General features: G+C 41.1%; 1 protein-coding gene across 1 annotated transcript in view; it reads right to left on the bottom strand.

The window, feature by feature from the left end:
- cntnap3 (contactin associated protein family member 3) overlaps positions 1–27,450 on the bottom strand; it is a 128,902-nt gene that overhangs the window by 75,976 nt on the left and 25,476 nt on the right. The window contains exons 2-4 of the mRNA XM_088336283.1: positions 24,867–24,977; positions 3,970–4,163; positions 1,554–1,701 (exon numbers count right to left, since the gene is read on the bottom strand). Coding sequence (XP_088192409.1) covers positions 1,554–1,701; positions 3,970–4,163; positions 24,867–24,977 — 453 coding nt within the window. The remainder of the gene's footprint in view (positions 1–1,553; positions 1,702–3,969; positions 4,164–24,866; positions 24,978–27,450) is intronic.

The following is a 27,450-nucleotide window of genomic DNA, read 5'->3' as shown; positions in this document are numbered from 1 at the left end:
TTGTACCGCAGGTTAGTTTGACATTCTTAATTTAAATACTCACTTAATGCATCTTCAAATACAAGCTTGAAATTGATATCATAATCTTCATTAAAATACCAAACTCTATCTGGAAACCTTACCGATACTTTAAGAACGTAGCCAACTTAAAAGACCAATTTTTGAATGAAACCCTAATCCAGGGTTACACCTGCCTTCAAAATCCTAAATTAAAACTTTAACCCTATTTTAAATGTCTAGTTTCATACCTTAAATTTTCCTTAAAAAAGATGAAAGTTCAACATTTTCTCTATTCATCTATCTAGTATGCGTTAACAATGTCTAACTGTGTTCAAAGAGCCCATATGCTTTTCCCCCCACTGTGCCTAACTGCTTTCATCTTACTTTTAGCAAAGCATTTGGTAGGATGAATTGGGGGATGGTTTGGAGTGGATAGAGTGTGACATTGTTCTTGTCCCGGCATCTTTTTTGCTTCTATTTGTTAGTGTATGACAGATGATTCATCTTTTGCCCGACATTTGCCTAAAAGGTAAACATTACGCAGTAGAAAATAACAAAAATGTCACGGTTGCCACGGCGCCCAATTGGTCCCCGCCGTGTGGCGCCAGGTTCTGTCACAGTTGCCACGGCGCCCAATTGGCCCCGCCCATTGACACCAGCTGAAACGCGTTGACAGATTGTCCGCGTCTGCGAAACTCCTGCTAGGCTCAGTTGTGATATGCGAAGTCCTGGGAATCTCCGTTTTTGCCTGTGATTTGATCCTGTTTAATTTTCGGCCCGATCTGTTTGGTTTTGACCACTCCTTAGTTCTGATTTCAATCTACTTCCGCGACCATCGATCCCCGGATCGAGTGTGCGCTCATTCTTCCTCTCCGCAATAAGCAGTGAGTAACGTTGAGCGATTGGGTTCTCATTCCCGTTTCCTGTCCTGGTTCTTGACAAAAAGGGTACAACACCAAGCTCTTGGCTCCCAAGGTTACAATGGCAGTTGTGTACAGTTTGGCAGTTTGCCTGCTACCATCAATTGATTGTAGAAACAGTAGAAAAACAATCATTTAGACAAACATATTATGTTTTTCCTAGATAGCTAAATGCTGTAAGCACTGCCTAAAAACCTAATTACAAATCCTTAACCTGCATTTCAAACACTATCCATTTATATTTAATATTCACCTTTGGTCCGGAGCCTTAACAGCTAAAGACCTGAATTTGCAGCCTTTTACCAGACATTATTTTTATTTGAACCCAAATGTCTCCTAAATCCTAATTTGATACAATGAGCTCTTTTAAACCCTCAAGTGTGATTTTTTTCCCAAACAACTTTATTTTAAACCCTTACCAGGCACATAGCCCCTTTTTTAAAAATTGGGCTATCATTTCAACAGGTAGAATGTGAGTTGCGTGTTATATCTCTGTAGAAAAATTAGTATTGAACCTTGACAGCAGAACAAAACGCTGAAATGAGAGGAATATGAGGTGCGTTGTGTTGTTTGTTTCCTCCCACATGATCACCTGATGGCCTCCCGGCTTACATGCAGAGGCGGACCACTCACTGTAAGGACAGCCGTAGACTTCCAGTCGCAGTCCGATGCGTCCAGCAGGGTTCCAGCCCACTGGAAGCAAACGTAGAAAGCGAGCAATGGCCGACCGCTGCAGTTTGTGCTGAACGACGCTATCGGCGTTAATGTTTCCCGAAAAAGACTGAGGACAACAAAAGACAATAGTCAGGCATGCTAATACAAACAAGGCCGTATCTCAATATTCATGTTTTATTATTCCTCTTAAAGGTGTCCCCACATTTAAATTTGTCCTCATTTTATATATTTTTTTCTGTGATTTTACTGTATTGTAAAGTATTATATTTTCTGCACACTGGATTTATAAAGCAAACACCCCAAAATAATCATTAGGTCATATATTTTTCATACAAACCTCATACACCTTCCTAATCTTAACCATCGTACTATGCGGTCTTGTGTTTTTGTTGTGCTATACAAATGAAACTGCCTTGCCTTGTACAAGTGCCACATTTCTATTAGTTCTGTGTACTCACTTACTCGCCAGGTTATATTGCCCAGAAAATGAGCATTTGGAATCTTGTGATACTTTGGCTGCCTTCTTTTCATCGTCGTCATCTGGTGCATCTGTCTTGTTGAATTTTTAATCAGGCGGTACGCCAGACGTTTTAATTTAGCCTATGGCTTTGCTGCGGTCCATTCGGGTATGTTAAAAGGCAGCTAAATAGTGCCGGGTGGCTCAGAAATGGCAACAAGTTGTCCATGTTTGCTGCAGCAGCAGCTCACACTTATGCAATATTCATGAGGAGTCAATTTGCCCGTGTAACATTAATGTGATGATCTCGGAAATATTGACGGCACTAATGGCTGCTGGTTTTGCCTAATCTGGAATATGATTTATTGCATCAAGTATGTTTTTGCCACTTATTTTTTGTATAATTAATCAAGTTTTTATCCAGATAGCCTTCCTAAGCTTATCAGGCAAACATATCTCTCGGAATTTATGTTGAGAAGAAAGAGAATACATTTTAAAAATGTCTGTTTTTTTCTATGTATGATTTTTGGGGACATTGTGGAGAGAACATAGAAGTTATTTGTGAAAAGTTAAGGGGCAATAACATTTTTCTCTTTTGATAAGCGCTAGGAATTGATGGAGACCTGAGAACAACAATGTAAAATTAATGAAAGAACTATACCAGGGGTCTCCAACCTTTTTGAAACGGAGAGCTACTTTTGTTACTAATAACGACAAAAGGCACTCTGTTTGATATGCATTTCTATGTTATTACCAGGTGTATTTTTGGAAGGGTGGTTAAACTAAAAAATCACAACGACCAAGCTATTTTTAGGACAGCTATTTTTAGGACAGGTTCGCGAGCACATCAGCTGTTCGTAGGGGGCACCACAGTAGAGACCCCTGGCCTATAAGATTGTTGCAATCGAGAATGAAGGGCACTTGTCATTTATTATTTGAAGTTTGGATCCAAGATTTTGTCAGACACTTCACACTTCAACAGCTTCACTTGTTCTTTCGACCTAAAATGAACTGCACTTGTGCAGCCTCAATCCATCATGCTCAGTCGGCAATTGCTGTGAGTCCAACAGAGTGCATTTCTGTCAGGCCTGGCGGCTCTTCTTGTTGGCCTGTCTAAAAAAAATGACTGCACTCATGCGACCGTGATCTCATATCCCTGATCGCGTATTGCAGGAAAAAATGGAGTGACACACTATTGTCGGGCTTGGTTGTGTTTTTATGCCATTATATCCGGCTAAAGTGGATTGCACTCGTGCAGCCGCCATTATCTTCAATCCCATATTGCTGTAACCAAGGACTGGTCGAAGGCACTTGTGTGGTTAGGAAACATAAAGGCCTGCCTGAAATTAAATGCACAGTTGTGGCCGCAATCCATTAACCCTGGTTGACTCTCGCTAATAGCAGGGGCCGGCAGAGCCCTTTTTTTTTGTTTGGGCATCTGATGCATGCGATTGTGGCCCACCTAAAATGAACGGCAAGATTTTGGCTGCAATCTGTTATCCCTACTTGACTATTGCTGAGGAGGGGTGACAAGCGAGCAGATTTGTGTTATGTGTGGCGGCTATATTTTTTTCCAGTTTTCCACCCAAAAAGAACAGCACCCATGAAGCAGCTATCCTTTATCCGCGATCAACTATTGCTGTAAGCGGGAGTCGGCCTGTCAATATAAGGTTTAATTGTTTGTAAGCACAAACACTATTCTAATATTTATTACTGTTGTATTATGATAATACATATGCAGTTTAATGTACACCCATTGATATCACCCAAATATGTTTGTGTGTTAAAAATGGGGGTCAGGGGGTTACTTTGTATATTGTGGAGGCTTCTGATACGCATTAACAGCGATAAACGAAATCACTGTGTATGCATGTGTGTTTTGTACATATCTGGATCTCTTTGTCTTAATACACATACCCCAACACCGTCCTCCAGCCGGTGCTGCCTCCAATTGTGACCAGTGTCGCTGAACATAAGCAGATAGGAATTTAGCCAGTCGGAGCTGCCATAGCGTCCCTGCGTGGACACCCCTGTGATGGTTGTCCGTTCCCCAAGATCTACTTCCAACCACTCAGATGAGTCGGACACCAGCGGAGACCATCCGCCTGCTCCTGGGGACAAAACGGCGGATTTTTGTCAAAAGATTCCTTCAACAGCAAATGCAATGAGTTAAATTATAGATTAGCAGACTGTGTAATTTTGTCAGCTCTAGAACAAATTTGCAATGCCATCATTGTGGTATCAATACTCATACCTGTCAACTTATATTTTTGACCCTTGTTTTTTGATCAACTCAAGTTGTGTACGCCATATATCAATTTATTTGCGGGGCAAAATAAAATATTGAATTAGTTAATATTAAGAAACTTGGTCTTGTCTTGCCCATTTTGGCTTGAATCTGGATTTTCCCAGTCACTGGTAGCAGACGAAAACATCATGATAGATTGTTAATTTTGTCGCTGTACAATAGCAAACATTATCCTCGATCAAGCATTTATTTTAACAACATGCTGCTACGGATAACAAGCAACACTAAATTTACTGCAAGTAGGGAAAGAACAAAAAAGATACTGATAGAATTCTACGCGTTGTTTATTTGGAAAAATAAATCAACTTATTCACACAAATTATCTTTGATTTTGTTTACAACAACTTGAAGACTGAACTTGAGAACGTTCCATGAATTTAGAGTTGTCTTAGATGTTGGTAGGGTACTTCGCTCCATTTTTGTCACGAGGCGTGGTGGCGTGGAAGGTGACCGGACCAGAACGGAGGCAGGAGGCATGAAGGGAGAACTCAAATGCGTTGACGATCCATAGGTTTTATTTAATAAAATAAAAGTCGCCCAATACTCCGAGGCAAAACAGAACAATGCAGAGTTCCTCCGGCACGAACTCAACAGGACAAGGCATAACAGACTAAAACAGGACAAGGCATAACAGACCGGGATTGTGAATAATGAGTAATGAACCAGCCCCCGCCAAACCCAAAATCCAGCCTTAAATAGCAGAACAGCAATCAGCTGATCTGCTTCAGCTTGAGTTCGGGGCGTGGCATACTGGTCGTCATGGCGACCGTGACAGAGCCCCCCTCTTAAGGGACAGCTCCCGAGGTCCCAAAAAAGAAAAAATTACTACCTTGCGCCCCGGAATGTTGACGATCGCGATTGGGGCAACCCTGCTCCCTCCTCCGAACACGCAGGAACGGGGAGAGGCAGGCGCCATCTGCGTCGGGCGGATCGGAATCGGCGCTCGGCAGGGGGGGTCTGGTGGCCAACTGGACAGGGGATGACAGACAGGCAGAACCGACGAGAACAGGACAGGCAAAGGCAGAACCGACGAGAACAGGACAGATAAACAGGACAGGCAAAATCAGAACAGGTAAACAGGACAGGCCTCTACAGAAGAGTCGCACTCAGGACAGGCCTCTACAGAAGAGTCGCACTCAGGACAGGCCGATGCAGAAGAGTCGCACCTAGGACAGGCCGATGCAGAAGAGTCGCACCTAGGACAGGCCGATGCAGAAGAGTCGCACTCAGGACAGGCCGATGCAGAAGAGTCGCACTCAGGACAGGCCGATGCAGAAGAGTCGCACTCAGGTCAGGCCGATGCAGAAGAGTCGCACTCAGGTCAGGCCGATGCAGAAGAGTCGCACTCAGGTCAGGCCGATGCAGAAGAGTCGCACTCAGGTCAGGCCGATGCAGAAGAGTCGCACTCAGGTCAGGCCGATGCAGAAGAGTCGCACTCAGGTCAGGCCGATGCAGAAGAGTCGCACTCTGGGGGTTCGGGTTCAGAAGAGTCGCACTCTGGGGGTTCGGGTTCAGAAGAGTCGCACTCTGGGGGTTCGGGTTCAGAAGAGTCGCACTCTGGGGGTTCGGGTTCAGAAGAGTCAGACTCAGGGGGTTCGGGTTCAGAAGAGTCAGACTCAGGGGGTTCGGGTTCAGAGTGGCGATTCAGACAGGACAGGCGGAATCAGAACAGGCAAGACATGAGAGGGTCAAAATCAAAACAGACAAGACATGAGAGAGTCAAAATCAGAACAGACAAGACATGAGAGAGTCAAAATCAGAACAGACAAGACATGAGAGAGTCAAAATCAGAACAGACAAGACATGAGAGAGTCAAAATCAGAACCGGCAAAACAGGAGGAGCGGAGTCGGGCGGGCAGGCAGCGGAGTCAGAGTCTGCCCGACGGGCAGCGGAGTCGGAGTCGGCCGACGGGCAGCAGAGTCGGAGTCGGGCTGCCACGCAGGGGAGACGGAATAGCAGGCAATCGGCACGGGAGTCGGGCAGGCAGGCATGAGAGTCGAACAGGCAGGCGTCAATTCTTCCCGGGACCCCATTCGAGGCACAGCAAGGGCCACGACGGGCGGGGCCGTGGTTCGAACGGGCAGGGAAGGCCAACTCAGTAGGCGCCTGCCGAACTGCGCTCTCCAGCTCTCCCCAAGTCGCGCTGGGATCGTTCGCTGAGTTCTATTTGTTGGCTGGTTCATTCTGTCACGAGGCGTGGTGGCGTGGAAGGTGACCGGACCAGAACGGAGGCAGGAGGCATGAAGGGAGAACTCAAATGCGTTGACGATCCATAGGTTTTATTTAATAAAATAAAAGTCGCCCAATACTCCGAGGCAAAACAGAACAATGCAGAGTTCCTCCGGCACGAACTCAACAGGACAAGACATAACAGACTAAAACAGGACAAGGCATAACAGACCGGGATTGTGAATAATGAGTAATGAACCAGCCCCCGCCAAACCCAAAATCCAGCCTTAAATAGCAGAACAGCAATCAGCTGATCTGCTTCAGCTTGAGTTCGGGGCGTGGCATACTGGTCGTCATGGCGACCGTGACAATTTTAAAATGTTATTGTTATGTTAAAAGATGTTTTTCTTGCTTTAATCTATTTTTTCCATATTTCATATTTCCCAAACATTGTGTACAATTATCCAAAAACTATCATTGTATGAATGATTTTGTTTATGTCCAATTTATTGTATAGTTAAAGACGTTTCATAATACAAACACAATATAAGCCTGTCTTTCCTTGCCCCACTCACAAACCTCCTTCTGTCCGTCCCTCCCTGCCACTCTACCTCCGAACTTCTCTCCCTCTGTCTGTCCATCTTTATATCAATCTACATTTCTATCAATTTGTCTTTCTAACTATCTGTCAGTCAGTCTGTCCATCCGCCAGTCCCTGTCTCCTGCGCAACCCTCCTTCCCCCCTTTTACAAATTTCCCTCCCTCCGTCCGCCCATCTTTCTAACAATCTAGCTTCCCATCAATCTACCTTTCTATCCATAAAACACCACATTCATCCTTTTTTCCTCTATTTGTTCACAACTGTTTTGAATGCAGCACGTCACGTCGCCATTTGTCTTCATAACGTCAAGAGGCAGAGCAAGTCAGCCAAATCCCTAGTTAGTGTCTCACATGAAAAGGTCCCACGGACGCACCTTTCAATTCTCGTTCATCGCCAGCATCTGATAATCTTGTTTAATCACTTGTCTGACCAAACGTTGACGTCTCGGTTTCAAAGTAGTTGCGATTGGTAGGAGGCTCTTTGTAACACATGACCTTTTGTTTTTTTATGGACGGACAATTTGTCGTTAGCAAAAGTCCCGAAGAGGACAAAAAGTGATTGGCCTCAGCATAGTGCCTTGAAATGACCTACCCTGAGTTTCAAATTTGGATTGGCACCAGGACTTTACAACAATTATACTACTTAAAATGTTGTTTCTTTTGGTATTAAATTGGACAATCAGGATTTGGGAGAATGTTTTGCAATCTGGCCACTATGAGTATACAGACGCTTCCCTACTTTTAACCATTCGACTTACGAAAAACGGTAGATACGAACGTTTTTTTCGGGACGTCGAAAAATATCCAGACATTGCTCTAAGTTAGATTTTGTATTATGCACCTTTTCCCGAGTACAGGACATTACTGTAGTGCTTCTTTCCGCCACTACCAGCATGTGGCGCTGTGAAAGGGTACCCAGGATCCACTCCTAAGAAGAATTCTGCTTCCTCTTCCTAGTTTGTGTGTAAACATTGTATCTCCAGCGCCTGTCTTTGACATTTTTATTGTTTAATATCTCGTGCACCTATTCAATATGGATGGTGTAAAGTGTAAAGAAGAGGAGAGCTGTCTCTTATGAAATGAATGTGGAATAAAAAAGCTTGATGAGGTTGAGAAAATGGTTGGATCACTTTTTTTCGTCCACTTTCTACCACGAAGAGGAGTTCGCCTAACTCTTAAAGCCCATCTTCCAAAATTAAGTTGAACTTAACCGTATTTATCATTATAGAGCAGATTATTTTATTAAACGTTTATTTTTTTCAGTACAAAACAATCCACGTTACTTATACAAGGCTTAAACATACTTATATAAACCTTAAACGTACTTTCAATACAAAATATAGCACTGAAGCAACTTACCAACAAATTCAATTTACGAACGATCCTCTGGATCTCTTTTGTAAGTAGGGCAGCGTCTGAATTCGAATAAGAAGATGCTTTCAAAAAACTATACTCAAGTTGGGGCGGGGCGGGAAAGAATTCTTTTTTTGTAATTTTTTTGGGTTTGTTTTGTCTTTTGAATGTTTTTTTTACACCTGGCTGTGTAAGGTTTTAAACTGTTTCAGCTTTGTATTTTGAGTGATACAATAGAGTAATTCCTTGCTATATACAGTTTCTTGATCACAATTGTTACTTCACGGACTTTCATTGTGAATAATGTTCTAAATTCTGATTGGTTTAGCAGTCGTCCTTCCCCTTTTCTGCTTGAGTCAATGACATTGCAGCAGAGTAGTAAATATACAAATATTTTTCAACTTCAAGTTTCTCTAAAAGCCATCATGTGAACAAAAACTCTGGGACAGACAAAATCACCAAAAGGCAGAGGAAGATGCTTTATATCGCCACCAAAGTTGGTATTCATGACCCGCTAAACTTGCTCTGGAGTCTAGTGGCTCCCGATGCTTTTTCAAAATTGCTTTAAAACAAACAAAACACATCTTTAACTTTTTCCAACGAACATAGATGCATTATGTGTTTTCTTCCCTAAAGGCCTATGTAAGCTTTTTTATTTTTTTATGGTTCCAGCCTTTTGTGGGGGCTTGGGTGGGAAGTTTTGCATGTTCTCCCCATGCTTGCGTGGGTTTACTTCGGGCACTCCTGTTTCCTCCCACATTCCAAAAACATGCTTGTTATGTTAACTGGCCAGACCAAATTGTCCCTAGGTGTGAATGAGCGAGTGAATTGTCTGTCCCTCTTTGCCCTGCGATTGGCCGGCAACCAGTTAGGGGTGTCCCCTGCCCACTGCCCGAAGATAGCTGGGATGGGCTTCAGCACCCCCGTGGCACTACTGTGGATAAGCGGTGCAGATAATGGATCGGGGGATGGAATAAAGGTTTCTATTTCATGGGTTTGACATTCGCAAGACCTTATTGAGTGTCATACAAGGAAAAATTTACTAAGATGTTTTGAACGAATATAAATCAGTTTTGTTGTAAGGAATTGGGTCGAGAAAATTAATATACGCTTTCAACAGCTTGGTCTTGCCAATGTTATTTACATACTAATATAGTGTGTACGGTATGACACAAGATATTTTTTCAAAGTGATTTTCAAGAACATATTCATGGTGTCAGAAGTTGGGACAAAGGAGTCTTTTTTAAAAACAAAACATTTGCTATAAATATGGCTTTGGCACAGGGGCCGTGCTCTAAGATTGATATAAAGTACTTGTAAAAAAAACAAAATCAATTACAAATGGAAAAATGCAACCTGAGAAGTTTGGGTAGTGCAGTCCTATACTTTACTGAATGACCTGGTTTGTTGGTTGGTTTCCTCAACCACTAGGGTTGTAGGGGCACCATTTCCTGTGGTGTGTCTTGGGCTAGTACAGCCTGGTGGCACCCATCCTTCTCCGGGCCAACAAATGTTTCCACCCGGTCTCCAACCGGGGACCTTTCAATTGTAAGGCGAATGTGCTAACCACCTACAAGAGTAGAGTAGTCTGAAGTTGTATTCTATTCCTCCCTCTTCGACTGTTAAGAGTTGAGCTTGAGTGAAGGTCTTCATATTCTTAGCACAAACTACAGTTGTGGAAAAGAAGTCATATAGATGTAAGTAGTTTAGATCCACAATATTGTAAACTGACTTGTTTCCAAGTGTTAACTGAGGTCTTGATCAAGTTAATTGAGGAGAAATTCTGAAATATTTCAATAGACAGAGCAACGTTGTGTCAGATGCGAAAGAATCGCTCCAATAATTAAGTGCTGGAAAACGTAAATGGTGACATGTGAACTTTGGAGGGGCTAAAAGGTCAAACGCTAATGGGCTGCGGACAATAAGATGGCGAGCGAACGCTTTGACCTTTTCCGTGAAACACAGGAATTAAAGGAAAACGGGAGGAGGAGTTGAAGTAGGTGCTGTAGGACATTTGAGAAAACTTGAGTGCTGAATGTTTGTTTTAATGATGTGTGGGCAAGTGGTGTATTATTAACTTCCATTTCAGTACAGGGCTAAACCTGAGGCAACATTTAACCGTGTTCTTCAGGCTGTATTCCAAGAATATCACAAAATCATGACGCGTGTTGGGCGCGTTACTGAAGAGTAATTAGTTACTTGTTATTTCAATTGAAAAAGTTATTCGGTTATCCCAGGAGAACTGACACCTAACCTAGTACATTACTCTGAAAGTAAATATCTTGCAAGAAGTACGGGGTTGGGCTCAGGCTTGCGCTTAAGATCTTAGCTTGTTCTTTTAGGACGCTTGTTTGCCGTGCAGTTTCCTATGAATTTCAAAGTGGTCAAATCATTGCAGAGCAGATGGCGGCGGCCCTTTTGGCCGCCGGCTCCTTGTCAAGCGTGAATTCCAAGTGTATTATGCTGTCACTTCCTTCTCGCTGTCAGCTGAAACTTGACACTTCTCAATTTGTCTTTCTCGGGCTAGTGGAGCGAAACTCTCATGGCGGGGAACAAGGATGCCGCATGGACAAGAAGACGACGAAGATGACCATTAAAGACGTCCTCTGGGACAAGGTCCGTCTCGCGTGGACAAGGAGCTAACAAGCTGTTTAATAATGCAAAGAAATTCCAGCTGCTGCCACAAAAGGTAGTACGAACAGTGAAAGGAAAACCTGAGTGGTTCGCCACGACTATTGAGTCACTTACTGGCTGACTTAATTACATCCCTCCTCTGTCAACGAGCTACTTGAAACTTGAACTCCAAAGATAATTAAATTAAGTTACTGTATTTTTAATCACACATCACAACAAGTACTTTATCTCAGCTACAGTCTGACTTTAACTAGTTAACTAGTTATTCTTATTAGTATGAGAATTCTGAAGGCATTTGCTACGGATCAAAAGGCACATCCACAAAATAAAGTATTTTGTCATTTCATACACAAGGCGCAAATTGGCACTACAATAAGAGCTACCATGTGTATTCGTGTATTATCATTCGGCTCTATATAAACTTACGGTATATAGTATGGCAATGACGAAATGATTGATCAAAAAAAAAAAAAAAAAAGCATTTGTCTGCAATGAAAATTGAACTCAAATAGTGCCAATGACAATGCCGATACTTCATCAATAGACCACCAGTGGCACAAATAAGATATGACAAGCCATTAGAGCTTACCTCATTACCACACTATATTTACTCAGTGCCAGAAATACTGATTTGCACAGTGCATTCCGATATATTAAAAAAAAAACCTTCACTTCTTCACCTGTGCGTCAATAATGTTGTGGTTCAATATGTATGTGTACGTGAATGATTTTGTATTCTGTTTTTTCCAACAACGTTGGTGTTTTCTGCCCCTAATTGTTCTGTTAAAAGTCAAATAAAAACAGATCGGTACAGTGGAAAATAAAGCTTAAGGGATCTTTGAACTCAGTTAGGCATTGTTAATACATACTTACATACATCAAAGAACATATATATATATATATATATATATATATATATATATATATATATATATATATCATATCATCTCATTAGCTTCACCGCTTATCAGTGGGCAGGGGACACCCTAGACTGGTTGCCAGCCAATCACAGGGCACACGGGGACAGACAACTCGCTCGCTCATTTACACCTAGGGACAATTTGGACCGACCAATTCACCTGAAATGCATGTTTTTGGAATATGGGAGGAAACCGGAGTGCCCGGAGGAAACCCACGCAAGCACGGGGAGAACATACAAACTCCGCACAGGAAGTCTGTAGCTGGATTTGAACCCACGCAGGAGGTTTCCAAGACATGAACTGTGCCGCACATGCGCTATACCTGATAACCATAAATCAATTATTTTAAATTATTTAAAATGCCTGCGATTGGCTGGCAATCAGTTCAAGGTGTCCCCTGCCCACTGCCCGATGATTGCTGGGATGAGCTCCAGCACCCCCGCGACCCTACTGAGGATAAGCGGTGTAGCTAATGAGATGAGACTTTAAATGGCTTTTTACCTATAGGAACATGCCTGAGAATTTTCAGGAAGAGGCTTTTTTTTGTATTATGAGGTTTTCTCGAAAGTGACTAAACAAAAACTTCAAATGATTGAACTTAATTACAAATCATCATAGGTACCATTCAAATTATGCTAAATTTGGGATTTCAATTAGAAAGTTTGCATTCAAAGAAATTGACTGATTAATTTGAAAAACTACTCCTTAAACATAATTCAATTCGAAATTAAATCATTTTTTATCGTGTCCTTGATATTGTAGGATAATTTTTCAAAATATAAATTTTGGGATGGTGATTAAAAATGGAGTTTGAAGATTTATATGGGAAAATAAAGTTACTGTAATTACATCAGGTCCTGTAATTTGCTAATTACTTAGATCCGTGTGTTTCTCAACCTTTTTTATCACTTTTCTTTGACAAAAAGTCTTGAGGCCATGTGTGTCAAAAACAATTCAAGGCACCAGTTTCATGTATTTTCCTAACATTAAATTATCATGTTAACTAAATAGAGCAGGGGTCCGGAACCATTTTTTTTTAAACAGAGAGAGAGAGAGAGAGAGAGAGAGAGAGAGAGAGAGAGAGAGAGAGAGAGAGAGAGAGAGAGAGAGAGAGAGAGATACGTAATATATTCAAAGGTGATTTCCGTAAGTTAAAAATATTCGACTTGCTACCGCCATCTGCTGGCTGAAACCAATCAGCAACTTCCAGAGTCACTAGACACACTAGCGTGCCCTGGAACACTAGTGTTAGTTGAAAAACACCGACTTAGATGGATACTTATTGTTTTTCACTTATTTCCCTTTTTAAAATGCTCACTATTCCTAAAGCTTTTGAGTTATATAGCTATAATGTCTGTGGCTAGCTGAACTACAATGTTAGCTTTTGGAACACAGTTACAATAGTTAACGTCTTAGTCTTGTTCGCTATGTTACTTGAGCCACTCATACAGTTTGGTGCCACATTTTATTTGTTACAGAAGTCTATGCAGTTACAAAACACGATCTTATTAACAATCACCAGTCAGTTGCTGCAGTTCGTAGCATCAATATTTATCGTTGTTTGTTGCATAGATAGATCATGTGTAATTCCACTTTTACATTCTTCTTTACTACTGTTGATATCAAACTGCATATTATGTTTTCATTATGAGTATAGTCACTGGTTACTGCACCTATTTTTTTCATTCCATCCACGGCTATTTCAGCCAGGGAATTTTATACCCAAAGCTGGCCCATTTAGCAATGAAGGAGGAATTTGAATTAATAGAACAGCAGTGAGCGCTTATAATGCATTTTTCTTGGGAAGAAATTTAGGTATATGTTGATAAGTTAACAGAAAACATTTTCCATTTAAATTCAAAAGAAAATTATACAAATATTCTGATATGGATTAAACATACAGTATTTTCCCATGTGCAGTATGAATAACTTGACATCAAAATTGCATTTGCCTTCTCAACAGGCTTACACACATTTCTTATAACTCTTATTAAGTAGCTTCACTACACACATTTTAAGTGGGCTACTTAAAACATCAAAATCCTCCAAAACAAAACACTGGTCTCTGAAACTTTGTTGATGACAATGTCGTTGTCTATAAACATGGGAATTTCCTTTTTCAGTGTACATCAACATTAAGACACTAAGTTTCTTAACCTAGTTTTCACACATTTTAAAGCAGAGAAGCTCCGTCACATACAACCTAAGTACAGGAAAGGCTCAACAGGAACTTATAAGCCAGACAATGACAGGATAGGGATCTGCGAGGAGGTTATATTGTGAGAGGATTTGCTTTTTTGTTCTTTTTCCTATCTTTTGTCAATTACTTTTTATTCTTTGTTTTCGCTTTTCCCAAGCTTTTTTCTCTTTTTTCTAACAGTTTTCCTCTATTTTTCCCTTACTTTTTATCATTTTCCTTGTATTCTTATGATCCTTTCAGCCTTTAAACTTTGTTTTTCTTCCTTCATTATTGTTTCTTTTTTTCTCCTTTTGCCTTTTTTTTTCCTTTTTTTCACATTTCATTTTCCCAATAAAGCAACAAGAGCGGAAAAAGACGCTCCTTGAAAAAAGACGGAATTCCCATCACTACGAGCTTATTTGAGTGAGAGGATCTAGTCAGTTAACTGCTAAATTCTGCAAACACATAGCACAGCACACCCCCGGGGGGACACAGATGACAGGCAAAAAGTGCAAAATGAGTGAAATAAATTATAAAAGTTCTGTTCATGCATTTATTTTTATTTTCCTGGCTTTTCGGCTCCAACTAGCAGCACCGTTCTAACCTCCATTATACTGGACTCATATCATTGGCGTTGTTCTGTGTTAATTTTATCACAACAGATAAGAAAACGTTGGTGGGCCAAACCAACTTCAAATTTGGGATGGGAGAATTCTCCTAGGATGTTATCTGCCACGATTTTGGGGTTGCACTGAATGTGGCCAAATAACTGACTAGAAAGTGAATGCACGAGTATGGTTAGATAGTGCAAGTGACAGATACGTGTTCAAATTATTTTTCTCATCCAGGCAACCCAAACTCCAACTTGACATGGGGTCGGCCCAGACATGGGGACTTGAGACTTAGTGACTTGGACTCGAGTCGACTCGAGTCGCTGTTTTTATGACTTGTGACTTGACTTGGACTTGGCAATCTAAGACTCGGGACTTGACTTGTGACTTGACTTGCCCAAGAAAAAAATACTTGGGACTTACTTGGGACTTGAAGGTGAAGACTTGAGACTTACTTGAGACTTGCACATGTGTGACTTGGTCCCATGTCTGGGTCGGCCCTTCGGGAAATCTCCCGTTCTTCCTGATTGGTTACTGACTCCATCCAAGAAAACGCAATTCCTGATGAATTATGTGTGAACGCTTAAATGCTGACTGGGGAAAATGAAACATAGGGTGATGCTGAATAATGTTACAAATTTGGAATGATATTTAAAAGATAGAATGTTTCATACATTTCAGTCATAGCTGGCAGCATGATAGAGTGAGTCATTTGTTCACTCTCTTTAACACTGACACAAAGCGGCTTGTAATTAAACATCAATTATACTTTAGAATACAAATCCTTTTGAGAAAAAAGCGATTAAAGCAGCACAATTATTTTCTTGAAGTTGGTGTAATTGCTTCAGCATGGCTGGCGCGTGTGCGTCAAGAAGCGCTCAGACATAAAGGGCGCTATTAACATTTGGCACGCAGCACTGGAGCTGGATTGCGACGTTAGCGACACGTTGAGTGTTACAGTGGTGAGCAATTGAGGCAAGATAATTCAAAAGAGAGCGGCAAAAAACATCGAAAGTAAGAACTTTGATTCCGATTTGAAGGGATGCTCTTCAGAAACAATTCAGAAATATGCCAAACAACAAGTGCAGCTTGTTCAAAACGTCGACTTCAAAAAGACGATAAAAATAACAGTCTTGTTTGACAGTCAAAGATGTTTATCAAAATCACACTTGTTATGGACATTGTTTGCACTACTGTAACACTGCAGGTTGTTCTTGATACTGGATTGTTGTTAGTGAAAGTTTATTTTTTACTTTACATGTCTGAGTTATGGTTGTTACGGTAGTTTAGTTTAGTTTTATAAATTTTATTAGCTAATTAGTAAGTTTTGAAGGAGGATTCAACTCAACATCCAGGTCGCGAGACTAGACAGCAAAAAAATCTCACTTCTATGTTTTTTCCCTCCAATTGGGTTTAAGCCAAGCAAGTGTGGCTGTGAGTTAAGCTATCCTGGCGATGATTTCTGGTTCTGACCACTCTTCGGCTATGAAAGCTCCAACATTTTTAAATTTGGTGACAGGTTCAAGCTCTTGGTTGTTGATGGTGATGTTTGTGGTGATACCTTGGGGATTGTTTGTCATTAATTTTGTTTTTCTGTGCTGATTTCCATCCCATACTGGGTTGATGCTTTGTCCAGGCAAATCACCACCTCTCTGAGTTTCTGTTCTTCTCCTGCCAATCCGTCAATATCATCAGCAAAACGAAAGTTAGTGATGTTGTGACCCCCAATACTGACTGTACCTTTATGTTGTTCCAGAGCTTGAGACACGATATTTTCCAGAAAGATTTTGAATAGAGTTGGAGAGAGAATGCAGGCTTTTCTCACAGCGACTGTGGTTCGAAACCATGCATGGTAGCATTGATAAATACCGCACTGTTGGCATCGGCATACAACTGTTCTGAACTAGTTTCTGACCCCTGTTGTACTTCGGCATGTTGGCCTGTAAAGCGGCTTGCCATTCTCTGTCAACAGCTTCTTGAAATCCACAAAAACGTGATAGAGGTTTCTCTGGTGTTGTTGAAACTTTTCGCTTGACTGAAATTGAAATTCTGTTCCGTGGAGCTTTTTCCCTCCCTGAAATCGCTCCATTCTTTGCCTAGGATGTTTTTAGCCTGTGGTTTCAGTCTGTTCAGTAAGACCTTTACCATAACTTTACTTGCATGGCTGATGAGACTTATAGTTCTGTATTTGGTGCATGGTTGGAGATTCCATGTCTTTGATGGCATAGCTTTTATTATGTTTGCCATTTGTTTATTTTATTTCAGACAAAAAAAAATTCCAGTGAAGAGAAAATGTTCTACCTTGCAGCAGTCACTGCAGCATTCCACAAGCGAGTGACGATTCCAGCATCTGACATATCTTAAAACAGCTGATTTGGCCGTTTTCGGTTCTGTTACGTTCCCCACCCAATCAGCTGTCTTGAGACATGTGAGGGACAGGAAATGTCACACTCTGACAAAAACTGCATTGATACCCCAAATCCTTAGCAAAGTAAGAAAGGTTTTTCCGCCTCAATGGAAAATTTTATTTCGTCTGAAAAATTAAAAAATTACTTCATGTCTATTTAAACACAGGTAATTTTGCTTTGTGCCCACTTAATGTTCAGTAGGTAATCTGTTTATAGTTAGAATTATGTTCAATTATTGTTGGTTAGTTTATTTGTACAGTCAGCAAATGTAGGCATCGTCGACCTGTCATATCAGAAATGACCAGACACCATGGCCAAATCAGCTCAAACAACACCCACACTTGCTAGACTAAAACCCATCTGAAAAGTCAGGAACATTTCGGGGAAATAAAAAATCCGACACATTCATCCATCTTTGCGGGACATGGACTCTCACGACAAAGCTGGAAAGTAAAATCAAGGCCATTGAGCTGTAATGCTAAAGAAAGCCTCTTAGCATCAGTTACAAAGCCCATGTGAAAAAAATGAAAAAGTGCACAACACCATTAGAGGCTAATTGGACCCAACGAAGAACTGTTGTCAACTCTGTGCTGTGGTATGTTCACGTCACAAGATCAGTACCGGCCTTGACTATTCTCCAGGGTACTGTTGAGGGGGGCAGAAGGAAAGTCGGACAGAAAAAGAAGTAGGCCAGCAACATCAAAGAATGGACTTGGGCCAACTTTGCCACAACCCAAATTTAGGCCAGGAACCGTCGGCAGTGGAGAAAACTGTCCAGAGTGAAGAGTAGGTGTCTCTCCGACAAAGATTGCGTGAACCGTGTTAAGGAGACAGCGTTTGGACACTTCCGGACAACTTATGGCAAACCTGAATGAGTTATTAGTGATCTGTAAATCTAGGTTACAAAAAAAGGTTGTTTACTTTAAAGAGCCTGCTCATAGAGCCCGTTTGTTTGCAAACGACCCATCACTGTTGTCATGGCCAGCATGGCCGCCGTGGCGACCGGCTGACCCCACCCCCTGGGCACAGCTGCAGTAGATCAGCTAATTTGCCTGTGTGCTACTTAAGGGTGGGTTGTGGGTTTTTCGGGTGTTGGCTCATTGCATTTTCTGTTTGCAGTTCCCATTGTGTTGTGCTCTGTCCTGTTTTGTTTGAGTCGGAAGAAACCTGTGTTTGCACGTTTTTGTTAAAGCCTGTTGGTTCTGTCTTGTCCCTGAGTTTTGGACGACTTTTATTTTGGTAAATAAAAGTTTTGATCGTCAACGCAATTGAGTTCTCCCTTCCTGCCTCCGTTCTGGTCCGGTCCACCTCGCGACAACTGTAGGCAGTGTCACGTTTCAGAACCAGAAATGTGCAACCTGCTTTTGTTGGAAGGTTGATTCATATCCATGACCATAAGGGCACAGGAATGGCAAAAAGGGTGGGGAACAACTGCTCTACTGGACACAAACCTTGGTGAAGGCCTTTGCTTCTCTAACTCTGCTCCAGAAGGTTGCTGCTGTTGTTAAAGGTATTTAAAGACGCGGTGGACCAGTGAAAGGATTTGTGTTGCTTAACTCAACTGGGAGCCAAGTGTTGCTGACAGTAAAACGCTCATTCAGCATCCTGACAATGGGAGCGAGATAGTAAGTTGATAAAATGCACATTTGAGAGCGATGCAATCACCCGGGTGTCGCTCACATAATCCATGTTCATTTAGCGTAGGCCAGCATCATCCTTGCCACATAGACACACACAAACACACTCAGACACAAGCACGCACACCAGTGGAACACTTCATCTATTGATTTATTCACTCCCTTAATACACCCACTATGCCCCCATGGGTGTGCGTGTGTGTAAGGCGTATGCTTAACACAGGCATCAAATGGGATTTCAGGCTCTGAAGATAAAACCGTGTAAAAGTGGGTTGGTAATCGCAGAGTAATTGCTCGCTTTTGCCTCTTGATATTTGCATTTTATAACTTTGCTGATATGTTAGTGTGCTTACATAGGTTGAAACTCAGAGTTGATTTTTTTTTTTTTTTATGTTTGCTTCAAAAGTTTATCACTGCAAATGTGTACCTGTTTTTTTACCTGAATTACTTGTAAAAAAAAAATCTTAAGCCAAAGCCAGAACCTGACCCAAGCCAGACTTAAAATTGGGGGGGGGGGGTCAAAGTCAGCCAAAAAATGCATAACTAAGATGGAAAAAAAACATATAAAACCCACCTGGAGTATAAGTTGCATTTTTGGGGGAAAATAATTTGATAAAATCCGACACCAAAAAGATTTTGCGGCCTGACACGGAATGGTTGAAAAAATCAACATAGGCCTAGAGCACCAGCTTGCGGTTTAATGTGAAAATAGCATGTGGAATAAAATACCGGGGGAAAAAATGAAAGGTAATGATCAATGTTCCCTCTAATTTTCCACGGGTCTGAGCGTTCACACAAAGTCGGTGAGCAACGCTTGAAACAACAGTGAGCAACCATAATCCCAAGTGTGGCAAGATTATTAATTATCAAACTTGTCAAAATTGTGCAAAACTTGACATCAAGTTACATTTTGCTGAGTTTCCGTCAATGCAAAATTATTTTTCTCTTTTGAATGAATTGACTCATTGCAAAAGTTGTACGGCTTACAAACGTCGTTTGTTCTTACAATTCTTTCACAAGATATCCATTTCTTTTTAGTTCCTGACATATTTTGTCGCATAATATTAACATTTTTGGGGGCTTATTTAGTCGGTTGTAAGCTACAGAACTGTACTTAATCACATTTTTAGTGAAAGTACAATGTTGGCAACAAGATTCACTTGATATAATTGGATATTATTTGAAAGCAACACAAACATTTTCTTCTTTTTTCCGTGTTTTTTTCTGCTTTTTTTTTAATTCCTTTAAAAAAATCTCATTGTGTTTATTTTTTCCGAGCTGTTAATTTTTTCTTTTTGTTCTCTATTTACTTTTTTTTCCCACATTTCTTTTATTTTTTTCTAGCTTTTTTTGTAAAATTTTCCTTCTTTTTTTCTTCCTTTTATTTCTTTTTTTCTCAGCTTTTCACTACTTTTTTATTTTGGTATTATTTTCTTTTTTGTTCTATTCTCCCCTTCCTTTAAGTCATTTTGTGCATAATTTTACATAATATTTGGTCATGTTGGGATTAAAGAAGCAAAAACAACCCGAAGAGCCTTTTAGGACCCGAAAGAGCCGGTTCCTTTTAGTGAGCCAAGCCGAAGAAGCCGGTTCTCGACCAACTCTACTAACTTTACTCAACTTCGTTATACTTTGACTCGACTTCAAAATACCGCATTTAGGACACAACGTCAGGGGAATCCGTGTATTTTTACCTTAATGCACTGTAACTTTGACTTAAGTCGCTTCTTAATTAGTAGTTTTGAGCCCTCATTTTTGTGCGCTGGCTAGATTTTCTTGTGCGCTGAGAATGTGCGACCAGTGCGCAATTGCGCACGAGCGCAGCTTAGAGGGAACACTAGTAATGATATAATAATGTGTTAATAATTTCACAAGTTGCGCTCAAGTCGCACTACCAGTCAAACAATGTAAATAAACTGCGATTCATACTATAAATATGGTATTCTGCTCCAAAGTCAACATTTGAATCTAAGGGCCTGGTCACACAGCCGTTTGCGTCTGAATCACGGCCAGAAATTTTTGCCTGTGAAGCAGACGCTGTTGGACGCTTTGAGATCGCCATACAGACGAGATACAGCAGTGCTTTACACGCGGTCAGAAATTCACACGCGGTTGGCTGCGCGATAAAGTTTTGCGCTGCTCAAAACTTTAGGGCCCGGTCGCCAAGTCTTTTACGGGCGTATCGAGGCTGAATCATGGCCAGAAATTTCTGCCCGTGAAGCAGACGATGTTGGACGCTTTGAGAACGCCATACAGACGAGATACAGCAGTGCTTTACACGCGGTCGGAAATTCACACGCGGTTGGCCGCGCGAAAAAGTTTTGCGCTGCTCAAAACTTTAGACCACGTGTAACCGCGGGCGGCACACGAGGTAATGACGCGGAAACGACGTGGAACGACGTGCTCTGGCCGCGGCCAGGGCGTGGTTACACATGGGTAACGAAATTTCAACGGGTAATCGTGGGTGGAGCACGGTCATAGCATGTTCTGCGCCTGTATCGCGGTGTTATTACGTGAAATTAGCGTGTTACGCGTGTGACGGTCAAACGCCTTTCTCCGCGTATATCCAGCACGATTTGCCGAGCACACGTCAGTTGTGCTCGAGACGTCAAGGGGTGGACATGGATCCCCGTCACCGTAGTGACCTCGTCTTAATCCATTTTTATTTCTTGACATTTCTTTTCATTTCATAACAAGATAATAAAATAAAAATGAAAAACCATTACAATAATAACATATTGGCTTCTTCGGTGCCATAGCTTGAAATCTTGATCTTCACGGGACTGTGTCTCGAGCGGTTATGATTTCTACAGCCCGGTGTTATGCCGAGAAATGCATCCCTGCCGAGCTTTACTTGTTTTATCTCACTTTTAGGGAATGTAATGGCGAACATATAACCAAATCCACTTCGTCTTGCATTTGTTGGGAATATAATACAACTTAAACCATTCCGTCTTTGTTTTTGTTGTGAACGTAATGCACACCGTATATAAATCACTTTTGAGAACTGTTATGCACTCTACCGTAAAGCTTATTATGCAGAAATAAGCTTTGTGGTAGAGTGCATAACAGTTTCAATACGAGCGATTTGAATAGAAAAAGGCAAAATAAACATGTTACCTGCTCAAAAGTGATTTGTATACGGCGTGCATTACCGTTCGATTACGTTCACAACAAAAACAAAGACGGAATGGTTTAAGTTTTATTACATTCCCAACAAATGCAAGACGAAGTGGTTTTGGTTATATGTTCGCCATTAAATTCCCTAAAAGTGATATAAAAGTGAGATAAAACGAGGTAAATTGGTTTAGTAGCGAGGGGATGCAAAGCTCGACAAGGATGCATTTCTCGGCATAACGCCGGCTCGGCAGCTTTTATACCCGTGGTCCACGCGAGAAAATGACGCGGAAATGACGCGATAAGGAAGCGGAATAGTCGCCGGCGTCTATTTTGCGGGCATACCACCGATGAACAGCGGGTTGGCCAATTTTGCACATTTTCCATCGCGGGCAACCACGGGCAAAAAAAAAAACGCAAAATTTTACCCGCGATACAGACGCAAACGGCTGTGTGACCGGGCCCTAAGGAGAGGTAGTCTAGGGATGCCTGAAGAAAGACACATTTTCTGCAAAGAAGTAGAATTCAAAAAATAACTATTTTGCAGAAGGTTGAAAACAGCTTTCTAGCTCACAACCATCTACAAATAAAAGCAATAATTGCATTTTGCGCAGTGTGAGATTTGCTGCACTTCACAAAGAATGTGAAAAGGACTCTTAATAGGAGAAGGTACATCGAGCAATGTGTTTTATTGTTCAACATTTTTACTCTTAACAATAGTTCATTAATTTTTACACTTGTGTGACATTTAAGGATGTGAAGAGGCCAGTGCATTTCTTTGTGAGAATACGCGACCAACTCTGCAGAATTACAACCTGCCTGCACTTTCCACCGGGCTACATGTGCACTATTTGGCTCTTAACAGTCTAATGGACCGAGCGGCATCTGGAGCACATTAACGGCCTGCTATGGGGAAACTTTTCACAGGTAAAGAGACAGAGATATTTTTACGAGAGGAGCTTTTATCGGGCTCGGGAGGACACAAACGTCAGATCGATGCTTCCGCAAACATCGCCCTGCCAAGCACGTTTGAAAGGAAATGTTGGGCTTGATTTTGTCCCATCCTTCCCCTGCTTTTTGTTGTGCTTGTTTTGCTCGCCTAGCTTGAAAAAAATCAATGCCCCCTCTGGATCCAGTAGTTCCCCTTAATTTCCTTTATCACTCCTATAACAACTCCACTGCTTTTGTGTGCCAAGACACACTGCAAAGTTTGTATAGTGCACCTCCGGGGCAGCCTTGTATTGATGCCAATTGTCATGAAGTCTCTACTTTGATGTAACTTGGGGAAATGTAGATGATTATGCTTAAAGGACACTTATTAAGCTGAGTGTTTTGCAATTTATAACAGATCCCTAGCGCCTCAAAAATATGTCTGCGGCTTTCTTTAAAAACAAAACTGCAAACATCAACAATCGGTCATTTATGTGATGCTATTTGCATTCAATATTTATCCCAAGGGATCGAATACAGAACATTTGTTTGCATACAAATATAGGTTCCTGGAGAGCATGTCCACACATGAATGAAAATAAAATGTATTGGTTAAATCCCACTCATTTATCTTTGCCTGTGTCGGGTCCAAAAATAAGTAATAGACCCGGCCCCTTCGGCTGTTCAAAGAAAACAGGCCAACGCAGGAAATAAAGTTTAAAGGGACTACAGTGGGACCTCGTTACTTCGCGCTTCGACGTTCGCGGGTTCAGAGCTTCGCGGGCCTTAACAATAATAATAAAATAAAAATTGGAAAAAAAAAAATTATATATATATATATATATATATATATATATATATATATATATATATATATATATATATATATATATATATAATTTTTATTTTTTTAAACATTTAAACGGGTTTAGAGCTTCGCAGGTCTAAAAAAGTAATAATAAAATAAAAAAAATTCAAGCATTTTTGAAGGGGCGTCGCTACTTCGTGGTTCCACGTTCGCGGGTTCAGAGCTTCGCAGGTCTAAAAATTAATGATAATAGAATAAAATCATTTAAAAAAATAAATAAATATATATATATATATATATATATATATATATAAGTATTTTTGAAGGGGCGGCGCTACTTCATAGATTTTCACTTTTCGCGGGTGGTTTTGGTCCCCATTAACCGCGATAACCGAGGTCCCACTGTACTGCAGTAGGAGAAGGATTCGTCAGCTAGAGCAATGTGGCCCGTTTGGCTGTCCGGATCTTTCTGACCACTTTCGGTTCAGTAGCGCGTATTGTTTGAAAAGTCACGCTTGCGCATTACATACAATGGAGAAATACTGAAATGTGTGTATCTTTGAGTGAGTCTATATTTGTGTGTGTGTGTGTGTGAAGAAAACAAGTATTTGAAAACCCTGCTATTTTGCCATTTTCCCCACTTAGACATCATGGAAGATTCTAAAATTTTCATTGTAGGTGCATGTCCACTGTAAGAGAGATAAACTAAAAAAAGAATCCAGAAATCATAATGCATGATTTTTTTACGATTTTTAACGAGTTTGTTAAAAACTCCTTGTGTATTATCTTTGAAAAGTCTGTACAAGTACCATATTTTTCAGATGTTACCAATACATTTCAACACATGTCAAACGTAAACTAAATACACAATTCAGGATCTTCTCCGAATGAGTAATATATGTTTCTTGTAAAAATATGAAGTGCACTTTAAGTCATGAATTTAGGTGGCATCCTATGCTTTGTGACACACAATTGTACATATTCATTTTTGATCACAATATCAGAGGTGGAACAGTGACAATTAAGAGACAATTCTTCAGAGCCTGAATGGAAATCAAGGAGACAAATCTAGTTCCGTAGCTGCGTAGCACATCAAGAACAATGTGCCACCGTGACCTTGTCAAGGTTGTGTCACTCACCATCTCTTCTGTTCAGCTTGGCAAACATGGGAGCGTGACTAGCTGACAGCTGCGAGGAGCTTCGGAAGGCCGATGGCCGCAAGCCGGAAACCAGAGCGCTGTCACATGCATCTGTGGATAAAAAACAGTCACATTTGCAATCATTCAAACAGTAGTGACAGGGTTCAGATGAAGCTTCATCTTGGGGAATGTCAGACAACAGCGATAGGGCCTACCAGGGGTGTCCAAGTCAAAAAATTTGCTAATGTTGAATGTTAAGAATGTCTCAAATGGTGCATGTAGTCTAGTGCAACGTAGTGCCCGCTAAGGACAGCTGAGCAGCCCTCGAACCGGTTCTGGAAATAGCTCACACGTGGTTTTCTAGTAAAACGATTATTTTAGGGCGGGACGACGGGTAAGTGGTTAGTTCTTAAACCCCACAGTAAGGACGTCAAGAGTTCAATTCCAGCTACCCGCCTCCCCGCGAGGAGTTTGCGGGTTCTCCCCATGCCTGTGTGGGGTACCTCCTGGGCACTCCGGTTTCGTCCCATATTACAGAAAACATGCATGCCAGGTTGCTATGCGAGTCCAAATTGTCCCTAGGTATGAGTGAGAGAGCAGTTGGCTGTCTGTCTGTGTGTTAACCATACTATTACTGTGTCAACCAGTTAAGAGTGTCCCCTTGCCCATCGCCCGAAAACAACAGGGATGGGGCTACAGCATCCCTGTGACCCTGGTGAGATTAAGTGCTGCAGAGAGTGAACGAAAGTGGTTATTTTAGAAATTGATAAGTTTAACATCGTTTTTAATGTTGAACACCTGAAAAGGAGATACATTGGATGTCAGTTCCTTATTGTGACTATGATTGCACACTGTTGTTCTTTGTTTTGACCATTACATCATTGTTGCTATATGCCAATCATGTTGCTGCTCTTGATTTCCACACCCTTTAGGGCTGATCTGTATTTGTAACCTTGAAGATTGAATAAAAAGAGGGGGATCTGTGGAGAATGGGAAGGGATTCTCTTATCTGAAGGCCCCTCTCCCGATCCTCCTTGCTAGTTCAAAATCCATTGAGGTCATTGTGAGTGTCTACTGAAGTTTAAACTTAGCTTTTGGTCGTACAAGTTGACATCCAACTATCTCCTTAGCCAGGGCAATGGTTTTCCCTGGGCTTCTGCCCTGTGTCTGGGTGACGAAGGCTTTGCAATACCAGACTTAATCTTCATGTTATGTGATTGATGGTGCATGGCACTTAGAACCATGAGTATGCTAATGTCTGTCAGGTGGTAGCAGAGGTGGTGGCGGAGGTGGGAGCGGAGGTGGTAGCGGAGGTGGCTTCTGCGGCGTTATTTTACGCTGTCGAGTTTTTATTCTTAAATAGAAATTCATATCAAACTGCCAGGCCTTTGCACTAATTAGTAACAAAAAAATATCTCTAAGATTGAAGACCCCTGGCAGAGGTGGGTAGTAACGGAGTACATCTACTCCGTTACATTTACCTGAGTACGTTTTGGGAAATTTTGTACTTCTAGGCGTATTTTTAAATCCCTATACTTTTACTTTTACTCGAGTAAATTTGTGAAGAAAAATACAGTACTTTAGGCAACACTGAGGTCGCTTAATAAATTACACAGTGTCCCTTTACTGAGAAATTACTTGTGAATAAGAGGAAGAAAAGAGGTTTTGGAGAGCTTTTTTCATTGTGTGTTTGAGTGTAGGGTTTGTTTGGTACTTCTAAAACTCTCTGAAGAGTTTCCATGGAAGTGTGAAAAAAATGAGATCTACACTCTCGCCAGAATGTTCAGACAGCCAACACAGACATGACCCTGATTACTACTCGTGCAAAGTTAAGCAAGTCCAACCTGCTCCCGTCACAGCATATTTTTTTGCCACACTTGTACAAGAAGCTGAAGAAACTCATCTCTTTTCCTCATGTTTAAAATTCAGGACATGTACACAACAACACTGACAGGAATGACAACTTTCCTTTCTTTGGGACTTGGTCAGGGATAAAATTTGGATGCATTGAAGGTGTCGAACTTGGGTGAGAAGCATCATAAGGGGCAGGGGTGGGCAAACTTTTTGAGTCGTGGACTGCATTGCTTTGAAAAACTTTGCCTAGGGGCCGCTGTTTGATGTAATTGATTTGTTAGTATATGCCAATAGTCTTAAATCCAATACCTTGGCTTTACATGAGAAAAATCTATTTTTTCTTTCTTGCCTTTACCTGCACAAATTGTGTTTCATTATGCATTTGTCTATGAAGGGAGTATTTCATCCAATTAGGTTTGAAACAAACAAAATTTGCAAACACATACATGAATTTACAGATAAAAACTTAAATTAAAACTACTATCAGAGTAATATCTCCCTTTTTTAGCACCAAATTGTTCATTGGCATTGAAAACCTCAATGCAATAGGGCTACTGAAGAAGTGTTTTTGCATTACATTTAATATCTTTATAAATAAAATAGATTTTGAGAATAAAAGCAGGTACAGAAAAATGTGGCCAGCTACTTGAATATTGGCCATGAGCGCAAAGAAAAATATAGGTTTTACGGGGTACACTGAAGGGCACAGGTTAGGAAATCCAGGGGAGTG

This window comes from Urocampus carinirostris, chromosome 1 (assembly GCF_059441175.1).
Source record: "Urocampus carinirostris isolate Australia breed hairy pipefish chromosome 1, RoL_Ucar_1.0, whole genome shotgun sequence".
Taxonomy (NCBI): domain Eukaryota; kingdom Metazoa; phylum Chordata; class Actinopteri; order Syngnathiformes; family Syngnathidae; genus Urocampus; species Urocampus carinirostris.
This window is presented reverse-complemented; position numbering and strand designations above follow the sequence as displayed.